Source organism: Pipistrellus kuhlii, unplaced genomic scaffold, assembly GCF_014108245.1.
Source record: "Pipistrellus kuhlii isolate mPipKuh1 unplaced genomic scaffold, mPipKuh1.p scaffold_m20_p_1, whole genome shotgun sequence".
NCBI lineage: Eukaryota > Metazoa > Chordata > Mammalia > Chiroptera > Vespertilionidae > Pipistrellus > Pipistrellus kuhlii.
In genome coordinates, this window is record NW_023425404.1 from 59,366,921 (window position 1) to 59,390,016 (window position 23,096).

At 45.4% G+C, this 23,096-nt stretch overlaps 1 protein-coding gene across 1 annotated transcript in view; it reads left to right on the plus strand.

Moving 5' to 3' along the window:
- The window catches only part of RYR3 (ryanodine receptor 3), a 350,151-nt gene that overhangs the window by 238,821 nt on the left and 88,234 nt on the right, over nucleotides 1–23,096 (plus strand). The window contains 12 exon segments of the mRNA XM_045583784.1: nucleotides 4,078–4,168; nucleotides 6,074–6,214; nucleotides 7,853–8,016; nucleotides 10,232–10,310; nucleotides 14,255–14,344; nucleotides 15,274–15,420; nucleotides 15,588–15,650; nucleotides 16,652–16,727; nucleotides 16,837–16,960; nucleotides 20,535–20,650; nucleotides 21,245–21,312; nucleotides 22,202–22,323. Of these exon segments, the coding sequence (XP_045439740.1) occupies nucleotides 4,078–4,168; nucleotides 6,074–6,214; nucleotides 7,853–8,016; nucleotides 10,232–10,310; nucleotides 14,255–14,344; nucleotides 15,274–15,420; nucleotides 15,588–15,650; nucleotides 16,652–16,727; nucleotides 16,837–16,960; nucleotides 20,535–20,650; nucleotides 21,245–21,312; nucleotides 22,202–22,323 (1,281 nt within the window).

Sequence of the window (23,096 nt, forward strand, 5' to 3'; positions counted from 1 at the left end):
TTCCCTCTAAGTGGACCTTCACACAGAGGCCAGCTGTAAGAGTGAATCAAAGCAGCCTACCTCCTCAGAGCATGGGAGCAAAGAGAAGAAGTCCCAGTGGGAAGTAAGGACAGAGGGTTTCACCACTGCCCACAGGCATCAGAGCCACCAAGGACAGAGGGTTAAGTCTACCCAAGAGACTTGGGTCCTCAGGAAACTCCGTCGGGTCTGGTGGCAGTCTCAGCCACTGGCCCAGGAACAGGTCTCCTGCTTTAAGCCAGTTTTCCACCTCCACTGCATATGAGAATTGCCTGGTGCAATACTAGGTTAATATCCCAGTGCCCAGGTCACACATCCACCCCCCAAACTCAACCTTTATGGATGGGACCCAGACCTCTATCCTTTGAAGCTCCCCAGTGATTCCATAATGCCGCCAAGGTTGAAAACCTCTGCTTTAGGTTGTCCTGGAGACGGGACCCACAAACCAGTTGGGTATGGACCTGATTCTTGTTGAATAAGCTGTTTCCTAATCACACAAGGGGTGACCATGTATTGAGGAGCTAGGGTCACCTAGAAAAAAAAACAGTCAATTGGTTCTTTTAGAACATTAAACTAAAAAGCAGTCTCACACTTATATTTTAAATACCAGAGGTCTGATGTACAAAATTTTTACAAGGGGCTCAGCCCTCACAGCCCCGACCAAAAGGTTGTTCAGCTGTCCAGTCTAAGTAGCATATGATGCTTTTATTATTATAGACAAAGTTTCTTTTATTTAAATCCTTTATTAAAATTAAGCTATATCTGCTGTCTTTCTATCATCTGGCCTACAGGCGTTAACTACTTCAGGGAACCAACTGTGTCCTTGTTCAGTATTATTTGACTGGGATGTGGAATAGAGGGCAGAGAATGGATAGAGAGAGGGACAAGGCTGAGAGGGATGGGCCTCCCCTAGGCCTCATAAAAGATATTTCTCTCTGAGCAACTCCACCAAAATCAGGGCCTATACTCTGAAATTCTTTCATTCATTCCAAGATTATTATAACTGGCAGAGAATTACATTCATAGAATTTTTTATCTTGAAAGAGAGAAAAAGCTGGGTAGAAGCACTAGCATGCCTCTAGGAATCAGTAGGGTGCCTGGGTTTCCACTCTGCCACTTCCAAAGGAAGAGTAATGGCCCAGTTACTTGTGTAGATGGGTCTCTGCTTTTCTTCTCAATGGTGGCAAGGGAATAAATAATGAGTTTACACACTAGAAATCCTATCACTATTGATTCTGTAATTGGCTGGTAACTGCATCAGGAGCAGCTGCAGATCTTGCTCTGCCTTTGCTAGATCTGAGCTCAGCAGGTGTCTTAGGAACCAGACCAATCAAGGAGCCCTTGTCTCCCAGCATATGCTACTTCCTGCTATTAAAACTATGTTGGTGAGACTGATATCAGCTGCAAATACTTTTAAAGAATCAGACCTTGGGGAAATTAGACTCTTACATCAAACTGAAACGGTAGCTAACAGCCCTGTTACTACACTCAGAAGGGCTTCCACACTCCTCCTCTTGGCCCACGTGAGCACTAGATACAGTGATGAGCTGGTTGAATTTAACTAGTTATTTACTTTTAATAAGTCAGGAATTAATAGAATTAGAAATTTATTCCATGCCTTGATTTCATTCAAGTTGGTCAATCTTAAGTGATATTTCTAATATGTTAACCAATAATGTGAAAGTTGAGGGATTTTACATCATAATTACTAGTCAGCTACAAGGCCATTGACTGGCTGTGTATTTTGACTGATCCTTTTCACTCCAGAGCTTTTTATCAACAGAGCAGCTCTAGGAAAAGTTATGAAATAGATGAGTTTTATTGCCCCTTTCAGTTTCTGTTCATCTTCCTTGTAGAGGCCTCCAAGGCTTTTTTTCCCTGACATTCCAGCTCTTTACCCTCAAAGTGACTAACTTTACCCCCATGGACTTAGGCATCTGTGGAAGGAACTCATGGGTTCACAAACTGACCTTCTCTGTCAGATTGTGTGTATTATGTACCCATACTTTTCTCTGCAGAGTATCCAGAGATTCCACTAGATTTTTTTAAAACCTTGGTAATCTAATTTGGGACAATATGGATGGGCCTAAAGTGTTTTACGCTAAGTGAAATAAGTCAAACAGAGAAAAACAAATACCATTGTTTTCACTTATATGTGGAATCTAAAAACAAAATGAATGAACAAACAAAAGAGAAACAGACTCATAGATATCTAATCTAATAAAACAGTAATATGCAAATTAGCCATCACTCTGCTACACCCACAAGCCACACCCACAACCCAATCAGGAATGAGTATGCAAATTAACCCAACCAAGATGGCTGCTGCCACGGAGCAAGCAGGAGGCTTGGGTTTCCTTGGCAATGGAGGATGCCAAGCTTTCACACACCCTGGCAGGCACAGGCCTTCACTCAAGGCTATAAAGTTTCAATTATAGAAGATAAATAAATCCCAACAAAAATGGCTGCAGCCACAGAGCAAGCAGGAGGCTTGGCTCTGCTCAGGCTATAAAATTTCAATTATAGAAACTAAATCCCAGATACCAGGGCCTCCCCTTGGGTCGCTGGGGGGTGTGGCTGGCCTGCAAACCACCACAGGCCCTTCACCCAGGCTGCCCCATGCCCCAAGAGAACCCCACCCTGATCTGGGACACCCTTCAGGGCAAATCAGTCACCCCCCACCCATGCACCAAGCCTCTATCCTATCTAATTAAAGAGTAATATGCAAATTGACCATCACTCCAACACACAAGATGACTGCCCCCATGTGGACACAAGATGGCCAGCAGGGGAGGGCAGTTGGAAGGGACCAAACCTGCAAGGGAGGGCAGTTGTGGGCGATCAGGCCAGCAGGGTAGAGCAGTTAGGAGGGACCAGGCCTGCCAGGGAGGGCAGTTAGGGGCAAACAGGCTGGCAGGGGAGCAGTTAGGTATCAATCAGGTTGGCAGGCAGAAGTGGTTAGGGGCAATCAGGCTGGCAGGCAGGTGAGCAGTTGAGAGCCAGCAGTCCTGGATTATGAGAGGGATGTCCGACTGCCCTTGAAGGGTCCCAAATTGGAAAGGGTACAGGCTGGGCTGAGGACACACACCCTCATGCACAAATTTCATGCACTGGGCTTAAAGTAGAGAATAAACTGACTGATGGTCATTGGGTAGAAAAGATGAAGGGATTAAGAAGTACAAATCGACAGTTACAGAATACTTTCAGATATGTAAAGTGTAGCATAGGGAATATAGTCAGTAATATTATAGTGCCAGATGGGTACTAGACTTAGGATGATCACTTTATAAGTTATATAAATGTCTAATCATTGTTATACACCTGAAACTATTATAATATTGAATGTCAATTATAATTGCAAAATAAATTTTTAATTCTAAAAAAGAAAGATTTAAAAAGTTAGGCAATCTGAAAATAAAGGCTCAATGTTGCTTATCTCTCCTTTATCTCAGAATTCACCTGCATCCAATGCCAAGGCCATAAACTCTTCAATAATTGGATAAAACATTCTCTAATTAGTGCCTTTGCTGTTTGAGGGAGTGTTTTTGAGGATGGAGACTTGGCCCAAAGAAATGAATCTAGTAATGAGAATTTCAAAGATCAGATAGTAACTCAGGGGGCCTTAAACTTCCCTTCAGATCATTCCAGTAGGTGGCCTCAGATTCCACCTAGGCAACTGGTCAATCCCAGCTTCTCCCTCTGCAGAGCTCAGCAGGATTTGGGATTCTTAGAATAAAAGCTCCTGCCCCTTTTCTCTGTTCCAGTGGCTGTACTTTGAGTGTGCGTAGACCCTAGAACACCCTTTCACCTGGTGATTGGAATTGAACCTTAGATACCTCAATTTATTAGCCACATGTCCCTCTTTCTGTATTTACCTATACTCTGTGTTTAAAGTGTTCTATCATAGGCTGTGCTTTACAAGATCATGTCTTTTAGTAGCTAATTGTTTTGAGGCTTAGTTCTAATAAATGGTTATTTTTGAGTGTTTCTTATATTCTTTCTTACTTTCTTCCTTATTTTTTTTTTATTCTATCCTGTTCTTCCTATTCCTTGCTGCAGTCACCTGAGGCCTTCCATGTTACAACAGCTCCTGCGACGCCTTGTTTTTGATGTGCCGCAGCTCAATGAGTACTGCAAAATGCCCCTTAAGGTAAACCCCGCGCTTGTGACAGAAATACAGTAAATGGCACAGGAAACTGGTCTTGTAGAACAGGATGTCCTCACGATTTGGGAGCAAAATACATGCTAAATGGGCTTCACTCCTTTGAGAACTAATAAAATGCAACCTACAAAATGAACCCCTCCTTGAGTGTGTCTGGTGGAGGAAACTTCCAGATTCATTAACTGCTCCAATTTTCTGGCATGGCTTTCCACCAAGTTCTTGTTACTTAGCAGAGGTTAGTGAGGTGATGTGGATTTTGTGCTTCCCTGCCCTAATCAGGTTGTCAGAATATTTTCAATCTCAAAAACCTTTGAAGGTTTGTGATTATTCATTTAAGTACAACAACTAAAATGTCCCTTTTCTCTTCCGTACTATTTTGTATGTTTATTTTATAACAGATCCCCTCCCCCCCCTTTTTTTTTTTACTTCTTTTTCTTTACTGACGAAAAGGAAAGCCACAGAACCTTCCCTTTTCTTTCTTTATTTCTTTTTGTTTGTTTGTTTTTTTGTTTTTTGGATTTTGTTTTCCCCCTCATTCCTGAATTTCTCACTAGCACCGTGAGCATCTGAGCCTGGGGGGCAGGGGTCATCAGAATCACCCCACACACAAAAGGGTGGGTTTTGTTTGTTTTTTTTAATCTTTTTCCTTTGTGGCATCTGCAATATTAGCATTTTCAAAAGTGCCAGACATAGCCAAATATTCTGCCTGGTGATTTTAACAATTTTTTTCCTTTTTTCACAAATAGTCCAAGCGAGGATTTCAAGAAGCATTTTACTGAGATTAAACAGAATTCCCAGGAGCCTTTAGTTCAGTCCTCTCTCTCCACACCTGCAGAGAGCAGCTTGTTCACGGTCAGAGATTCCACCGCCCTCCAAGGGCTCATTTGTCTCTCCAACCCTAACCGCCCCGTTCTGATCTCAGAAAGCACCGCGGCTGAAAGCCAGGGTTCTCACAGTTCAAGCTGGCCTTGCCTCCTCAGCAGGCCTGGCTCCCACAGAGGAGCCTATAAATAGTGCTCAGTAAACTCACTTTTACTTCTAAATCAGGGATTTTTTATGGACTGTATAGGAATGACATTGGTCAATAATATCATGTGGGTTTCAGGTGTACAATTCTATAACACATCATCTGTGTATTGTGTCCACCGCCCCAAATCAAGTCTCCTTCCATCGCTGTTTACACTCCCTATACCCTCTTCCACCTTCCCCAAGTCCCTTTCCATCTGTTGTCTGTGTCTATAAATTTTGGTTTGTTTGTTTGTTTGTTTGTTTGTTTGTTTTCTTAATCCATTCACCTTTTTCACCCAACTCGGAAACTCCACCTTTCCTCTCTCCCACCTGCTGGGATGGGAACATTGGCAGTGTACTTCTGCCCTCTGCTGGCCAAACGTGAAACTGTTGTTACATGGATGGGAGTGAGAGGAAAGTCATGAGCAGAGGAAAGTCATGAGAGAAAATCTTCAGACTTACAGTCCCCTCCCCCATAGCAGCATGACCCAGCACCTTCCAGATTCATAGGCAAAGGTCTCAGACGAAATTCTTCCTACTCCGGACTGATTGGAACAACACACGGTGACTACTTTCAGAGTGTAGAATTCTCTCATTTGGAGTGGAAACAGTGATCCATTTTTCAGTAACTGCTAGGGGCACCTTAGGAGGCCCATGGATTAATTAGGCGGCTTCAGTTCGGGCTGGAGCTCATTAAGCAGGAAAGCAGACCATTCCCAGGGTGGGTGGCTGAGGGCCTGTCTCTAGATGGCCCACCTGTTTCCATGTGCGTTTCGCTCTCCTGATGGCTGCTTGCTGTTTTATTCTCCCCGGCATGGCATGTTGTTGATGCCTGTGGATCTTCGATGCCCCTCCCCACTGGTGCCGCCCTGCTGGAACCGCCAGCTCCTGACGAGCCACTATGAGCAGTGCTGGAAGTATTACTGCCTGCCCTCGGGGTGGGGCAGCTACGGCCTCGCCGTGGAGGAGGAGCTGCACCTCACAGAGAAGCTCTTCTGGGGGATTTTTGACTCCCTCTCCCACAAGGTAATGGCAGTGCTTCTCCAATAGAGGGTGGGGGCCCTCAGCCACCCCCAGCTGCTACCCATCATAACGACTAACCGGCTAACTGGCTAATCGATCTCCGGCTTTACCCTGTGCTAGGCACTGCGCCAAGTGCTTGCCAAGTGTGTGACACTCATCCGTGCCCCCACCCCCTAAAATGGGAACTGCTCTAACCCTCCTTTTACAGGTGAGGAAAAGTCCCAGAGAAATTGAATAACTTGCCAGACACTCCAAGCTAGTATAGCAAGGAGTGACTACCAGAGTGAATCACAAAAACACTCTTGGCCTCAGTCTCCCTGACTGAGCCCACTGCCACTCCTTCCCGGAGGTGGGGCCCCGGTTAGCAGGTCTTCGCCAGGTCCAGCCAGAGGAGAAGTCCTGACATCTGCTCAGGTCGGGATGTGGGATTCTAGGAGACTTAATCCACAGGGAGGGAGGTTATTCAGAACCACTCGTTTAAGGAGGAGAACTGAGCCCCTCTGACCCTAGCCGAGCCTCCCACACTGCCTGAGGGAAATATACCTACGACTCAGGCTTCCCATGCCCCCCAAGCCACTTTAAAGTTCCCAGGTCATCAGCTTTAGAAGTAGAACATGAGTAGGTCTGGCTTTCTTACAGAAATCTGGAAAGTGATATACCTTATTTTCCGGTGTATAAGACGACCCCCTAATTTTACAGTTAAAACATAGGTTTAGGCCTATATTCGCTGTATAAGTCTACCCCCCACTTCCGAGGCAACACCAGTTCTTTTTTTAATAGACCGCCTCTCTAACTCTGGCCAATCTGAGCAGGCTTTTTGTTTGTTTGTTTGTTTCAAAAGTTGTTTTATACACCGGGAAATCTTCACTCCTAAAGTCCTTTGGTCTGGGTAAGCAAAGCCAAAGCTGTCCCTACCCCATGTTATTTGACTGGAATTCCTTCCTTGCCAGTTCAAGAGAGAATAGGTGTACTATAAGCAGTCTGCTGCTGATATCCACACAGGTCCCACATAAGCTACTGAGAAGCCTAGCACAGCTTTTTATGCCTTCTCCAGCTACAGGTTGGGTCAATTACTATACACTTCTATGCTACTGCAAGCAGATTTATAGTCATTTCTGGCCTACCAAGAACCTGTTTAACTCTTTCTTGAAATTAACTATTTATGAGATATAGTTTTTTGTAAAAAATCCTCACCCAAGGATATGTTTTTTGTTTTTAAGAGAGGAAGGGGGGAGAGAAAAAGACATTGATATGAGAAAAAAGCATCAATTGGTTGCCTCCTGTGGGTACCTCAACCAGGGATTTGAAGCCTGGTGCTACTTACAGTGCCTTGACCAGAAATCAAACCCACAACCTTTTGGTATCAAACCAACTGAGCCACCTGGCCAGGGCTAGGAGATACTGATTTAAATCTTGATTTAATATTTTTTCAACTTGAAGCAAATGGTGGCTAGAGGGCTTTGCAGACTGTGATGGCATCCTCCAAGGACCCCTTGTTTCCATCAGGCTTACCTGTTCCCCATACAGGTTGACCTGGACAAAAGAGGGCATGGTGCTTTTGTCAGCTAATTGGGGAATGCTTCCACCTGCTGGCCAGGGTTCTGGTTTCTGTACCAACACACTCTTTGGTTTTCCTCACAGAAGTATGACCCAGATCTTTTCCGAATGGCCCTGCCTTGTCTCAGTGCTATCGCCGGGGCCCTGCCACCAGATTACTTAGACACCAGGAACTCAGCCACATTGGAGAAGCAGATCTCAGTGGATGCAGACGGCAACTTTGACCCCAAACCAATCAACACCGTGAAGTGAGTTCAGACCACCTCTAAGATGGTCTTATATTTTGCCCAGTGGCTAGTGTTTTTCTTTCAGAAGGCGGCAAGAAATTTAAGTCTTTTTCTTTCCTCCTGCCAACACTTTGTCATTTCTCTTGACACCACACGTCATATCAGGCGCTGGATCTTGTCCTCGATTCCTGAAGGATTAATCCATCCATATCTGATTCCATACTGTATAATTGATTATATGCTAGGCTTTTGTTTTAGAGGGTGGGGTTGGTTTATTTATTATGAGATGCATACTCTCCACAATAAGTGACATCTGAGACATTGCAGAACCACCCTAACAAATGAGGCAATTAATTTATTAATGAGGTTTTGGGGGGTTTTTTTGCAAAATCTTCACTTTTTTTAATTAGGCCTGTATAGTTATAATTGCATCATACATCAAAACAGCTCTGTAAGTAGCACAAGGCTCGGGTGTAACGGCAGAACAGCATGGAGTCCTTACCTGAGAGACTGGCCCTGCTCTCCCCCGTTCCAGGGGATGCTGAAGCTTTGGAACAGTCCTACAACAGCATCTTTAATTTCTCCCTCTGATTCTCCAGCATCACTCCTGGGGGATGATTAGGCCTTGGATGGAACAAATGCTCAATTTTGGCTGGTGGCAGGTCCACCCCAGTTATGATTGTGTGTCCGTGGGGCATCTCCAGGTACATTCTAAGAGAAGAGCTCCAAACTGGCTTTAGAATGAGCAGTAAGACATCCTATACGGCCCCTCAGACTTGTGGTTTGTGGCAATAGTTCTCAAATGAAAGCCACAGCCTGAGCTCTTCCCTGGGACTGTCAGCTTTGATAACATATAAGACTGTTATATGTTAACAATTAGTACACAGTCCATCAGATGAAGCCTTGAGCTGAAGGGATGGTGAGAAAGAGAATTGAAGCTGCTATAAGAAAGAGATAAGAGGCATGGTAAGCCATCGAGCTGGGGCCAAAAGAGAAGGCAGGTATTGACTTTGGATACCTTCACTCAATGAAAGTATAAGTGTGCTGATGGATACAAATGGTGTAATAATGTGATGCTTTAACAAACATTATGAGACAGTAATTTGTGTGCTAATGATGAGTGGTTCCGTGTTAACTTGAGAGTTCTGGTTTCTTTGCATATACCTTGACATCAGTGTGGTTCTTTAAGTGATGTGAGTAATAGAAACTAATTTTGGATAATATGAGCAGAAAGGGGCCTTATTGTAAGGATCAGGGGTCCTTATCAGAACCTAGTGAAAGGCTGGCTAACCAGCCTCAGCAGGAACAGACACCAAGACAGAGTGGCCAAGTGGGCAGTCTTCAGACGTCCCCATTGGATGAGCCCCCTTGAAGAGTGTGTTGCCCTGGTCTCCCCTGACTCAAGATTCAAATTTCTGGGAGAGTGTGTCTGAATGGCCCAGTCAGATGCCATAAGACTGCATGCAATGTAGGGTTTGTTCCTTATGGGAAAACGGAGGTGCTGTGGCCAACCAAAGGTACAGAAACTGCTGAACTAATGGAAACAACAGATGTCTAGTGTACTTCCAAAATTCTAACATTTAAAGGTGAGTCATTGAAGCCAAAAAGGTAGACACCCAGGTTTTTGTAGCATTTGGTTCTCTAGCCACCATTCCTGCCACTCCTAGATTGCAGCCACAAGATGACAGGCCAGTGTTTTTGGATGATGGGGTTCTCACTGTGTAACCTAGACAGGTCTGGCCCAGGAGCCAAAGTGGTTCTTCAGGAGCCAAAAGAACCCAGAACAGCTAGCAGGCATCTTCAAACTACGGCCCGCGGGCCACATGCGGCCCGCAGAGGAGTCTGATCCGGCCCGCCAGGTTTTTTGGGCAGTGAGCGCAGCCGAGGTGTTACAGTAGGAATTAGTAGTTCATATAGTCCGGCCCTCCAGCTCTCTAAGGGACCGTGATCTGGCCCCCACTTTAAAAAGTTTGAGGACCCCTGAACTACACAGCAGAGCCTCCTACAGAGTGGTCCCCCTAATTGGATCTGGGTGTGGCTAACTGAGTCGGTCAACCACTCCTTCTGCTCAGAAAGTTCCAGGTACCGGGAGTCCAGCTTTGGCTTTGGGTTAGCTGACTGATCAAATCCAGCTTCGATGGCTGATTGTTGGTTCTGGCCATCTTTTTTAGCACATGTGGCTGAGGTGCTTGGCAAGGTTGTAATTTGATTTTTTTTTTTTTCCTTCTCATTTCAGTTTCTCCTTGCCTGAAAAATTGGAATACATCGTCACCAAGTATGCTGAGCATTCACACGATAAATGGGCCTGTGACAAGGTAGGGATTATCCTCCAGCTGACATTTGTCAGAGGGGAAAACAGCCCAAGAACATTAGAGGGTCCAGTGCTGAAAATCTGCCTGGCGTGTCTAAGTGACAGGCTGGCCAGGCCGAGAGCATTCATTATTTCTGAGCCGCATGCTCCCAGGGTTGGTGGAGGTCAGAGAAACAGGCGGAAGAAGCTGGAGGTGCTGCTTTCTGTATTTATCTCAAGAAGATCATCCATTCTGTGAGTGTTCAGTCCCTCCTCAACACTGCATTCCCTGGAGTTTACACCCAAGCACATGCTCGAATGTGTTCGACCTAAATGCTTAATACAGGTTGGGAGGCTTCTATTATAATTTCTCTTTGACATTTTTTTTTCTTTTTTGGAAAAGGGAAAATAAAATTTAAATTCTTACCCTTGCATTTTGCCAAGAGGCTGGGTTTTATTCTAGGAGGGGACACACATCTTCCCATGGCAGGCAGCAGCATAAGTCCCGGACTCTCCCTTATTCATAAGGCTGTCCATCTGGTGTTTAAAATTCCTCACCACATGAGGTCAGCCTGCTTAATGTGTATAATTGCTCTGACAGCCCTTTAATGCTGGCGGGAGAGTGAGAGGAATGTGCCAAAGACGTCCAGGATTCCTGGGCACAGCCGGCTAAGGGTTGGGACCATTGCTCAACTGCAGCTTCAGTATGGAGCCAAGGAGCAAGCTCAGAGTGGGCCACAGACACCACCTCCATGCCACGTGCCCTGGAAAGGGACACCTTGCACCACTGGCTCAGCCTTGGAATGGTCTGGGCTCAGTTTCTATTCTTCCATCATCCCTGTTGGGGTCCAATGATGACAACAATCATTGTAATTGTAGAATGGGCCAATACCTTATGGTTAGAGAGCAGGGGTTGGCTAACCTATTCTGTAAAAGGCCAGATAGTGGGCATTTTAGGCTTTGTGGCCGGAGAGTCTCCATTGCAACTGCTCATCTCTGCCATCACAGCACAGAAGCAGCCACAGATGTTACATAGATAAAGGCACATGCCTGGGCCCAATAAAACTGTCTTTAAGGAACAGATGGCCAACCAGACTTGGCCCAAGAGCTGTAGCTGGCTGATCCTTGCTTAGAGCATCTATATTTTTTCAGTACTCATTTCATATGCCATTGAGCCAGCTTGTGGAAGAGGGAAAAGCAGCCCCCCATCAGTCCATGGCCATGACCCATCCATCATTAAGCCATGTGGATTTACCTCCTTAGTCTCTCCTCAGTGCGAATCCATCTCTGGCTGCACCCCAGGGCTGTAGTCTGAACTGCTGTCCTCTTCCGCCCAGACAGTTGTGATGATCTCCTAACTAGTGTCTCCTCAAGCATTTTCCCAGCCCGCCCTGTACACTGCAGGCAAGTGACAGCTTCAGTGTGCGGATCGGTCATATCCTACCACTGTTCTCCATCACAGCCCCTTCTCCTTGCTAACATTCCTTAACAGCTTCTAACTATTTTTTTATATAAAGATCAAAATCTTTAATGTGGCCTGATAAGCACAGCCTAAACTGGCCTCTACTACCATCTCTAGCATCACCTCTCCTTTCACCCTCTGCCCTCTGGCCACATCCTCTTTTTTCTACCCACTGCCCACCACACACACACACACACACACACACACACATGCATCACACATGCAGTGCACACATGCATACACATGTACATACATGCACACATGCGTGCCTGAAACCCTCCTCGGCCTGAGCCAGTGCCCATCTGCACTCAGACACATGCACACACCATTCATCAGCTCATCCTGCAAATACCCATCCACATGTGAGTTCCCGGGATGCCTCCTTCCCAGATGTCTCAGATATTAGCCCTGTGGGTACCTTGTTCTTTTCCATCATAGAATTTCCCTTTACATGGTTATACTTACAACAGCTATTCATTTATGCCAGTTATTAACTATACATTTACTGGTATGGTATTTTATTATTCTCTCTCTTCGCTAGACTTTAAGCCTCACATTTGCAAGGATACATATTTGTTCACCATTGCCAGATGGGCATCAATTATCTAACAAGAAAAAGAATATTTTCCCTGTCCTCAAGAACTCCACAGTCTTACAGAGACTAGACTGGTGGCTGCCAGCGGGAAGCCAGGGTGGAACAATGTGTGAGAGAGGTGAAGGAATTAAGAAATACAAATCATTTGTTACAAAATAATCCATGGATGTAAAGTAGAGCATAGGGGAATATAGTCAATAATATTGCGATAACAATGTGTGGTGCCAGGTGGGTACTGGAAACATCAGAGGGACTACTTTGAAAAGTTAATTGCCTAACCACTATGCTGTACAGCTGAAATCAATACAAAATAACACTGATAGTAAACTATAACTGAAAATAATTTTAATAAATTAATTAAAAATAAAAGAACCCTGCAGTATTGTGGGAGAAACAGAATAAATCAGCCATGGTGGCACAGGTCATATCCTACCACTGTTCTTCATCACAACTCATGCTGTGATGGGCATGAGCACACAGGAGGAATCCCTAATCCCATCATGGGGGTCCCAGGATACTTCCTCAAGCTGGTGACACCTACAGGAAGTGATAAAGGACAGGTAGTTGTTCAGGCACAGGGTAGCAAATGTATTGCAACCTATGGGGGCAGCAGGTGCAGATCTAGAGAAGCAAGAGAGAGTGTGGTGGGTTTAAGGAACCCTAGTTCAATATGGCAGGACATGGAGTGGGTCAGGGGAAGAATGATGAGATGAGTCTAGACAGTCAATGAGTTCTTTGCTGTAGCGTTAAAGGCCAGAAAGTGTTTGCATTTTGCCATGATGGCAGCTTGGAACCAGAAAATTTTAACATCACTGGATGGGAGTGATGTAATAGATCTCATCTAGCAGTGCTATTAAAAAATGGGTCAGAAAGATAGTGGACTGGAGGCAGGGGGCCTGTGTACAAAGCTGGTGCAGTAACCCTGGTAATGGCTGGTGGTGGCCTGAATCAAAATCCTGGCAGAAGATGGGAGGGGAACCATGTGAGAAGATGCAGATAAACAGGGGCAAAGATTCTCACATTTCTGGCTCATAAAGTGAGTGTAAGCTGGTGCCATTCCCTGAGGTCCAGGGAACCCCAGAGGAGGAGCCACTTAGAAAAGTAAAATGCAGGTTCTGTGCAGACATGTTGGAGGAACCTGTAGAAACATGGAAGCAGAGCTTAAGCAGTTTTGGAAATTAGGAGAGACTTCTGGGCTGGACATACTGAGTCCTCATATGGAATGGACTGTGAGCTTTGATTGGATCACCCAGGGAGAGTGTGCCCAGTGAAAAAGGACAGAACCTTGAGACACATGCACATTAACAGTTGGCTAGTGGCAGAGACTGAGCAAAAGCAGCCAGGAGTCTTTAAGCTGTGAGGTTACAGAAGCCAGGGACTCGTGCTTGCTTCTGTGCCTATGGTGCCTAGGACTGAGTCTGGCACCTACAGTAGTAGGCATGCAAAAGATGTTTGTTGAGTGACTCTTGAAATTCTTAAACTTCTGCGATTCCCTGCATTGCTCCAGTTTTGCTTCGGGTTGGCCGACAGGGGTGCCATGGCCAGTGGGTCTAGTCCTCACAGGCCTTTATTTAGCCCTGACTTCTGTCCCTGCCTGAGACCGTGGCACACTGTGAGAAGCATTGTTATCAGGTCTTTTGAAACCCTTCTGTCTGTCGTGAGCCTGAAACACAAGCGAGTCAGTGGAGGGGACAGCAGCTAAAACAAGAAGAAATAAAGGAGCGGAGTTCAACATTCAGGGGCAGAGAGCCTGACAGCCTTAATGGATCCATTAGACGTTTCACGGGGGCAATTTCCAAGCTCTGTCACCCTCCATTACTCCATACGTTCAGTGAAGGTAGAAGCTGGGATGAGGGTCACATAGCGGGACTTCTTGGGTACCAAGGATATTGAAGTGAGAACCTTTCTACAGAGTCACAGCGGGTGGAAATATGGAATTTCCCTGGACGAGAACGTGAAGACCCATCCACTGATAAGGCCTTTCAAGACCTTGACGGAGAAGGTAAGGAACGGGCCTCAGGTCACACTGCGTGGCTTCTGGTGTCCTGCCCTGGGGACAGTGTCAAAGGAGGCCACATTCACCCTCAGCTCCTTAGAGACTTTCAAACACAGTCAACTCTTCAGGGACTCACCAGCAGGCACCACCAGGATGCCAGCAGGCCAGCCCGTGGTCTGTTCTTAGGCTCTGAGAGCCCTTTGGGGAGAGAAGCATAGCTCAGCACATAGGGGCTGAGACAAATGCCTTTGTAGGCCACTTGCAGCTGAACTAGGAAGGGCTTTTGTTCGATGGTTGAGGTGAGGAGAGGGGCAATGGAAGATAAACAGGGAAGATAATAGGAGTAGAGAAGAGAGTCCCCAAGGAAATACACAGGACTCTTGGGCTTTTTTAACTAAGAAATGGGGTTCAGCATACAAGGTGCTCGGTACACGTTAGGCGTGGGGTCACACGTAAAGGACGGCATTCATACCTTTGTGTGGTGCCAGGTGGGTACTGGAAACATCAGAGGAACTACTTTGAAAAGTTAATTGCCTAATGTGTGTGCATATTGACCACCTATGAAGCTCTGAAGAGAATTCTAAATCTCAGAAACTCTGTTTCCCATGCTAAAAGGACAGCTTTGGCAAATGCGTTCTAGCGAGTCCCCTCTTAACCAGCTACTAGTAGGAAGAAGTCACTCTCTGTTCTTACTCCTCTTTATCACCAGCCTGTGGGTGATGTCTGGGGGCAGGAGACTATGGGGTCTTATATTTAAAAACACCAGAAAGACTGCATGCCGTGGGTGAAGTGCCGCGGAGGGATTCTGAGCTAGGGAGAGGACTCTGGAACCAGGTAGCACCCGCACAATCGTGGGACCCACTTCCACAGGGAGACAGGCTAGGCAGAGGGCTGGGCGTGCCCTGCAAAGCTCTCCTGCTCCAATTTCCTTCCAGGAGAAGGAAATCTATCGCTGGCCAGCCAGAGAGTCCCTGAAAACCATGCTGGCTGTGGGCTGGACTGTGGAGAGGACCAAAGAAGCAGAAGCCCTCGTTCAACAACGGGAAAACGAGAAGCTTCGAAGCGTGTCCCAGGCCAGCCAGGTATCACTGGGCCCGACTTGGTAAGCTTTCCTGGGGGTTCCCAGGCCAGGACCACCATAGGGAGCCCTGGGGGATCTCTGGGATCCATCTCTGGTGGCTGATGTTGGGATGCTGGTGAGAATAAGGAAAGTAACGCCACCCGGTCATTCTGCCTGTGCTTCCCCTAGGGCAACAGCTACAGCCCCGCCCCGCTGGACCTCTGCAACGTGGCGCTCTCCAGGGAGCTGCAGGTCAGTGTCGCTGCCTCCAGGACAGCACAGCTCGCTTCCTAAAGCCCCACGTGCAGAATACATTGCCCTCCCAAGAGGTTGTGTTTTAAAGAATAAGAAGAAGGGAAAATGCCTAGAACATCTCACCACTAAAATACAAATCTTGAAAAGGGGGCACATTGGGCAGAGGCCACAGGGAAGGGCTCAGCAGAAGTAAGCAATCATCTAAGAAGCTGAGGCTTTGTACTTCGACCAGGGACACCCTAATAGGTAATCACTCAACAAAAGGAAAAGAAACAAATTAGTGTTTTAAAACTCACAACAGAACTGATAACAGGCGATAATCTATGCAAAGACCCCTGGGTCAGGGTGCTTTCCTGGTCCCAATAGGTCCCCCCAACCATGAGGACACTTGCATATCCCATAGCAGGTTCACTTGACTTCCCAGAAGGTGCAGACAGGCAATCGAGTAGGACTTAGGCACGTACACCAAGAAGATGAAATTAAGGGCCTTAAAGCTGCCTCCTCCCAGTCCTGCCCTCCTGCACACACACTGCCAGGTGTGACCGGCCCCAGCCAGGGGCCATTGCTCCTCAGACCAACCCTTTGGCTTTAGAGAAAGTTTTTTTTCCAAAGTGCACATTCAAGGTCACTGTTTCATGAACCTTATAGAGAGAATTCTATCTGGGAAATCTAATTTGCAGTAGTCTTCCCCAAGACATGACTATTTTTAGTTTGCTAAGCTAAAGGCTTTCAGGGATTTTAGACTTTTTTTTCACCCACACTTCCAGCTCTCAAATCTCAGGTCCTAAGGCAGATCAAGTGCCATCAAAATGCACTTCCAAATGGAAATGTGTGTCTCTCGTGAATGCATCAAACCACCAGGATAATAAGTTATAAACAAAAGGCAGAATCCAGAACTGTTTTCTGTTGTATGGGAAAATATAAAACTGAAAAGCCCGGCAGGCATGAGCCTGTTATTTTGCTTTCTCTCTGACGATCCTCTGTCTGGTGGGACACAGGGGATGGTGGAGGTTATAGCTGAGAACTATCACAACATCTGGGCCAAGAAGAAGAAGCTGGAGCTGGAGAGCAAAGGTGAGCCTGGTTCCCAACATCCCCTGAAGGTGAGCTGGGGCAGGTGTGCTTCCCCAGAAGTGCAAAGGAAGAGCCAAATGTGTTGTTATCTCTCACTTTACTGACCCAGGTGGTGGCAGTCACCCTCTTTTGGTTCCATATGACACCTTGACTGCCAAGGAGAAGTCTAGGGACCGAGAGAAGGCACAGGACCTGTTTAAATTCCTCCAAGTGAATGGCATCGTGGTTTCGAGGTAAGTCATTTTCCAGGTGATGTTACCGCGGCTGGGCAGGCTTGGAGGTGTGGCCTCCCTCTCTGGGTATTTAATAACCTGCCTACAGAATGGGTCAGAGCAAGGATAGTGGATGTCTTTTGAAATAAGAAAAAAAAAATTATTTTGCAGGATGAAGCCCTCTTTCCTGACATAAACAGAACCAATCAATATTAATTTTAAAAAATCAGTTACAGCACAATATAAAGCAAACAAAACAGAAACAGGCTCATATACACAAAGAACAGATTGAAAGTGGCCAGAGGAGAGGGGGTTGAGGAACTGGGTGAAAAGGGTGAAAGGGTTGAGAAGTACAAATTGGTAATTACAAAATAGTCACAGGGACCTAAAGTACAGAATAGGGGTTGTAGTCAATGATATTATCTAATAAAGAGGGAATATGCTAATTGACTATCATACTCTCACAAGATGGTGGTGCCCACAGCCAATAAAGAGGGAATATGTTAATTGACTGTCACACCTTCACAAGATGGTGGCACCCAGTCCCCTCAGCCCCACCTCATCCAGCCTCAGTCCCCCAGTCACTTCAGGCCCACCTCATCCAGCCAGAGTCCCCTGGTACATTCAGCCCTACCTCACTCAGTCCCCACAGCATCCAGCCTCAGTCCTCCAGTCCCCTCAGCTCCCCTCATCCAGCCGAAATACCCCAATCCCCTCAGCCCCGCAGGAAAAGGCAGTTGGGGGCGATGGGGAGGGCAGTTGAGGATGATCATGCTGGTAGGGGAGCAGTTAGATGTCAATCAGGCCAGCAGGGGAGCAGCTAGGGAGCTATCAGGCTGGTAGGCAGAGTGATTAGGGGCAATCAGGCAAGCAGGCAAGTGAGTGGTTAGGAGCCAGCAGTCGCAGGTTGTGAGAAGGATGTCCAGATTGGAGAGGGTGCAGGTTGGCCTGACACACACACACACCCTCCCCCCAGTGCATGAATTTTGTGCACTGAGCTTCTAGTATTGGAATAACTATGTGGCCAGGTGGGTATTGGAAATATTAGGGGGAACAACTTGTATATGACTCTCTAAGTACTAGGCGATATACACCTGAAACTAATACAAAATAATATTGAATGTAAATAGTAATGGGAAAAATATTTTTAATAAAATAGAAAAAAATCATTTACAGCAGAGTCATGACAAATTATACATACACACTGTAAACATTTCATTGTAATTTAAAACATGTAAATATGCAGTCATTCACAAGTCTAGGGCTCTAGGCCAGGCCTTTCTGCATATGCTGCCCCATTGGTTGCAGTAATAAACCACATCCATTGTGCATCCTCAGAGCTTTGCAATCATGGCTTTACAGCAATGAGACTTATGGCACATGCTAAACAATGGAAGTGCAGTATTATTCTAGGTGTTTGGGTTTTGTTTTTTATTTCCTCCCCTATCTTTTATAGTTTTCTCACCCAGACCTACTTTAAAAACTATGCATTTGGCCCTGGCTGGTTAGAGTGTCATCCTGTACACCAAAAGGTCAGGATGCATATGGGAGACAACCAATCAGAGTCTCTCTCTCTCTCTCTCTCTCTCTCTCTCTCTCTCTCTTTCTCTCTTTCCCTCCCTCTCTATCTATCTATCTATCTACTTAAAATCAAAAGTCAAAAGGCAGGTCCTCAGGTGAAGATTAAAAAATATGTACATATATGTAGATATTTGGTTGCAATTGCAGGTATTTGCAAAATATGCAACTTAGTTCTCATAGAATCAACAGTTCTCTTGACACTTTTATTTTGTTGTTTTATATACTATTTAAGTTACATAACAATAATAGTAAGCATCAGTGACGTTTTATCTCAAACTTAGGTTTGTCAGAATTAACTAGGTGAATGTTTTATATGAGAATGGTCTTGGCTGCTTACGTCTTAAAAGTAGAACCTGTTTTCCCACTTGTCAAAGGCCAGTGGTGGCTGTGCTGCACAGGGACCTGTGTGCTGTGCACTTTGTGGAGTGAAAGGCAAGCCAGTGTCCCTATCTGATAGAGCCATTCCTCCTAAAAGAAATGTTTGCTGAACCAGCTGCTGTTCCTTTCCGTTTCCTACAGAATGTTGCTACTGAATAGCAGAAAACCAACTAAAAGCCTATAAAAATATTTCAGTTATATCTCACATAGAAAAATAACTAAACATATTTGCCATATTGTTGAGCAGAAAAGGTCAGACCACAGGAGACAGCCTCCAGGAAGCATGTGAGAAAGGCTCCCATCGTCTTTTTAATCCTGATCTTACCACCAAAAATGCGTCCGGTGATTTGCTGATAAATCACTTGCTCACAGAAATGAAAAGTTCCTCTTTACTGTAACTGACAAGAAAATCAAGGAAATAGAAGGGAAAAAGAAGAAAGATAATTGAATTGGGGAAGCATGTTCTAGTGGCCATTTACCATGGGCCAGAGTCTGTGGCGGGCACTTGGACAGGAAGCGAGTCCCTGTCACTGCTGAGAACTCCTGGTATCTGCTACTCACAGCTCAGACCTGTTCCAGCCTCAGCTTCCCCTCCCTCCGTGGCAGTCCCTTCTGGTGCTCAAGCCAGAAATCTTGGCTCTTCTCTTTTTCTTCCAACCTACATCCAACCCTTCAGGAAATTCTGATGGTTCTACCTTAAGATACCTAATATCTGATCACCTCTCACCACCTCCATGCTGTCATCATGATTGCTGAAAGAGCCTCCCACCTGGGCTCCCTGTTTCAATCCTTGTCCACACAGTCAACCTCAAATCTAGAGTAACTCTGTTACAGTGTAAGTCATATCATGTCATTCATCTATTCAAAGCTTTCAATAGCCTCCCATCTCGGAGGAAAAGCAAAATTTGAAGGATGGCACACAGGGCCCTAATGATTTAGTTTCTGCCCACCTACACCCTCCTGATTGCCTGCTCACTTCCATGCTATCCACACTGCCCTCTGCCATATGCCTTCAACTCAGCATGCATGCTCCCACCTCAGGACCTTCGCATCTCCACTCCCTAAGATGCAAAGCTCTTTCCCCAGATGTCTGTAAGCACACCTTCTCACCTCCCTCAAGCCTTTACTCCGATATCCTGCACCCCATGAAAGCAGCACTGAGTATTCTCTACAGTCCGCTCTCCCCCACTTCTGACACTCTGGGGCCCCTTCCTCCTGCTTTAATTTTTCCTTTCTTTTTTTTTTCACAAAACTTATAAACTTCAAGGATTCCATATAATTTATATCTTGTTTCTTTTTTTTTTCTTTTTTTCTGTCTATAGCTAGCATGTAAGTTCCAGGAGGGCAGGGGCTCTTGCTTGCTTCGTTGACTTATTCTCAGCTCAATGTCTGTTGAATAAATAATAGTTATTTTTGAAAAAATATTTTCAGAAATTGTTGTAGTATAAGTGTACCTGGAACTGCTCAGGGAGGCAGTTCCAGGTACAAAGGGAAATTAGTCAAATGAGTCAAGTCACTGAGCCAGAATAGGGATTCTCATTTGGAAAATGAAGTCAATGCAGGTAGGATTGCTGATACACCAAAGTCACGTAGTTATCTCTGTTGCTTCCCGGGATTTACCCGCTTCCAACCTTAGAGGTATGAAGGATATGGAGCTGGATGCCTTCTCCATGGAAAAGAGGTTTGCCTATAAATTTTTGAAGAAGATCCTGAAATATGTTGATTCTGCTCAAGAGTTTATTGCCCATTTGGGTAAGTATCTTTGCAATATGTCACAAACATGTATGCTCCTCATAATATTTCATTATATCAAAGCATTTGATATTTCTTTATCCAGGAATGAGGCCCTCATACTGTAGCTGTTCATGATTCATTTAGGCATATGGTTCTGGGGAGGAAACAGTGGCAGAGATCCCACCCCTACTCCACCTACCTTTAAAAAATCAGTTTCATGCTGGTTTCCATGCTGGTTTTGATTGACCTACTTGTCATTTATTTTCATATAACTTGTCCTATTTTAACTTTCTCTTTGTTTTGCTGTGAGGCCATGGGCATATGACTTACCCTCTCTGAAGCTCCCTTCTCATCAATAACGTGGAGAAAGAGAAAATAATTATTTCTAATTTTTTTTAAATGAGTGGAGAAAAGGATAGTGAAACAGCTTAGAGAACTGACACAGGAAGTAACTAACCAGCACAACTGTAAAGTCCTTTGTAAAATAAAAGATACTTTGTCAAATGGCCTGTTCGCGGCCTTGGGAAGAGCTGCTCTGTTTCTAAAAACAGAGCTGTGACTGGTTCTGGTTTTTTAACGCTGACCAACTCTGTGTTACTTGTGTCTTTGTAGAAGCCATTGTCATCAGTGGGAAAACTGAAAGGTCTCCCCATGACCAGGAGATCAAATTCTTTGCTAAAGTAAGTGACTCTCTGTGCTTACTTAATTACTTTCTTCTTAGGGTCCATACGATTTAGGGTACAAGTTAAGCCGACCCCACAAAGATATCCAAAAGTCCAATGGCTTCGATGAGACTGACATTTCTCATGTTTCTCTCCTGTGGAACATTCCCGAGGCAGGAAGGTGGTCCGAGGAGGCAGGCAGCCTGCTCTGTTCCACGCATCACTCAGGGTAGCAGGCTCTTCTCTGTTGCTCCACCGTCTCCTATGGTGTGGTCTGTGTCCGTGTGGTCCTAACCAGCTCACCTGTACCACATCTGTGGGAAAGAGGGAAGGGAGTTGGGAGGGCAAGCTGCTACTTTTTTAAAAGCTCAATCCCAATAGCTAGAACTTAGTCACTTTAGCCTTGCCTAGCTAGAGGGGAAACTGGATAGTGCATTCTCCAGTTTGGTGACCTTGTGCCCAAACTGGGGGGTTTCTATTGCTAAGATAAATACGGGGGGAGGGGTAAATCTGAGAGCCAGTAAGCAGTCTCTGCCAGACAGCCCCATTCAGAGGACTGACTGCATGGGCAGCAGCCTTGGGTCAGCCGTGTTCTGAGAAGCAGTGATAGAATGTGCCAGGCTAGTATTGCTGGACCAGGTACCTATTGGTTGCCATGCCCAGGAAGTCATGTCTCAGTGCAGGTGACCCACAGGATACCCCTGACAATGATGACTCGGATCTGTGCTCATTGGAGGCCTGATCCTTTCATACACACGAGGACCTCTGGTTCAAGCATAGGAGAGGAAAATGTGTTAGAAAGCCACCCGTCAGAGGCCTTTGCTCACTGAGCATGAACTTTGTCAAAGGAACCACAGGAAGGGCTTTGGCTGGCTTCCTAAAAGTTAACTTCTGCTGGGTTTTCCAGGTGCTCCTCCCGCTGGTTGACCAGTACTTCACCAATCACCGCCTCTATTTCCTGTCATCCCCACTGAAGCCCCTTAGCAGCAGCGGGTATGCCTCCCATAAGGAGAAAGAAATGGTAGCCAGGTGAGTCCACGCAAGAAAGAGAAGGTCCTGGTGCTGATGTGCTTTATATAAACCCCAGGTTCCTGGAGACTCAGTGAGTCTTTTGGAGAAATAAATTGTATCCTGATGATTGGTGGCTCAGAGGTTTTAGTTATCACCTGCTTTTTTTTTTTTAAGTAATTTTATTAATACTTATCTATGTACTAGAGGCTCAATGCATTATATTCATGCAAGGGGCTTGGCCCTCACAGCCCTGGCTGCCTCAGCTCTCACAGCCCCAGCTTCATCTGGAAGGTTGTCTGGAAAGTCATAAGGACGGTTGGTTCACTGTTTGGCTGTTCTGCCGTTCGGTCAATTTTCATATTACACTTTTATTATTATAGATTGTTATATTGGCAACATAGAAAAGTGCACTGTTTGGGGATTTTAGTAGGGCTAGGGGAAAATTTATATATCAGGTTAACTTCTATCCTGAAATAACATTTAGATAAAGGTGAAGGTAATTCTCAAACTTAAGGAAAGCACACACACAACATTGAGAAGAAGCAAATTAATGCTATGTTCAGTCCCTTTCTTATCAGGCCTTTTAAGCTTAAAATTTAGGAACAGAATCATATCTTACAAATTCTGGTGTGGACTATCTGAGATTTACAATATTGAGCAACATAATTCAAGTTAAATTCTTAATAAGGAAACATTTTTCATCAAAAGCACCAGCCCTTGCCCAGCCAGCATGGCTCAGTGTTTGAGCATCCACCTATGAACCAGGAGGTTATGGTTCAATTCCCGGGTTG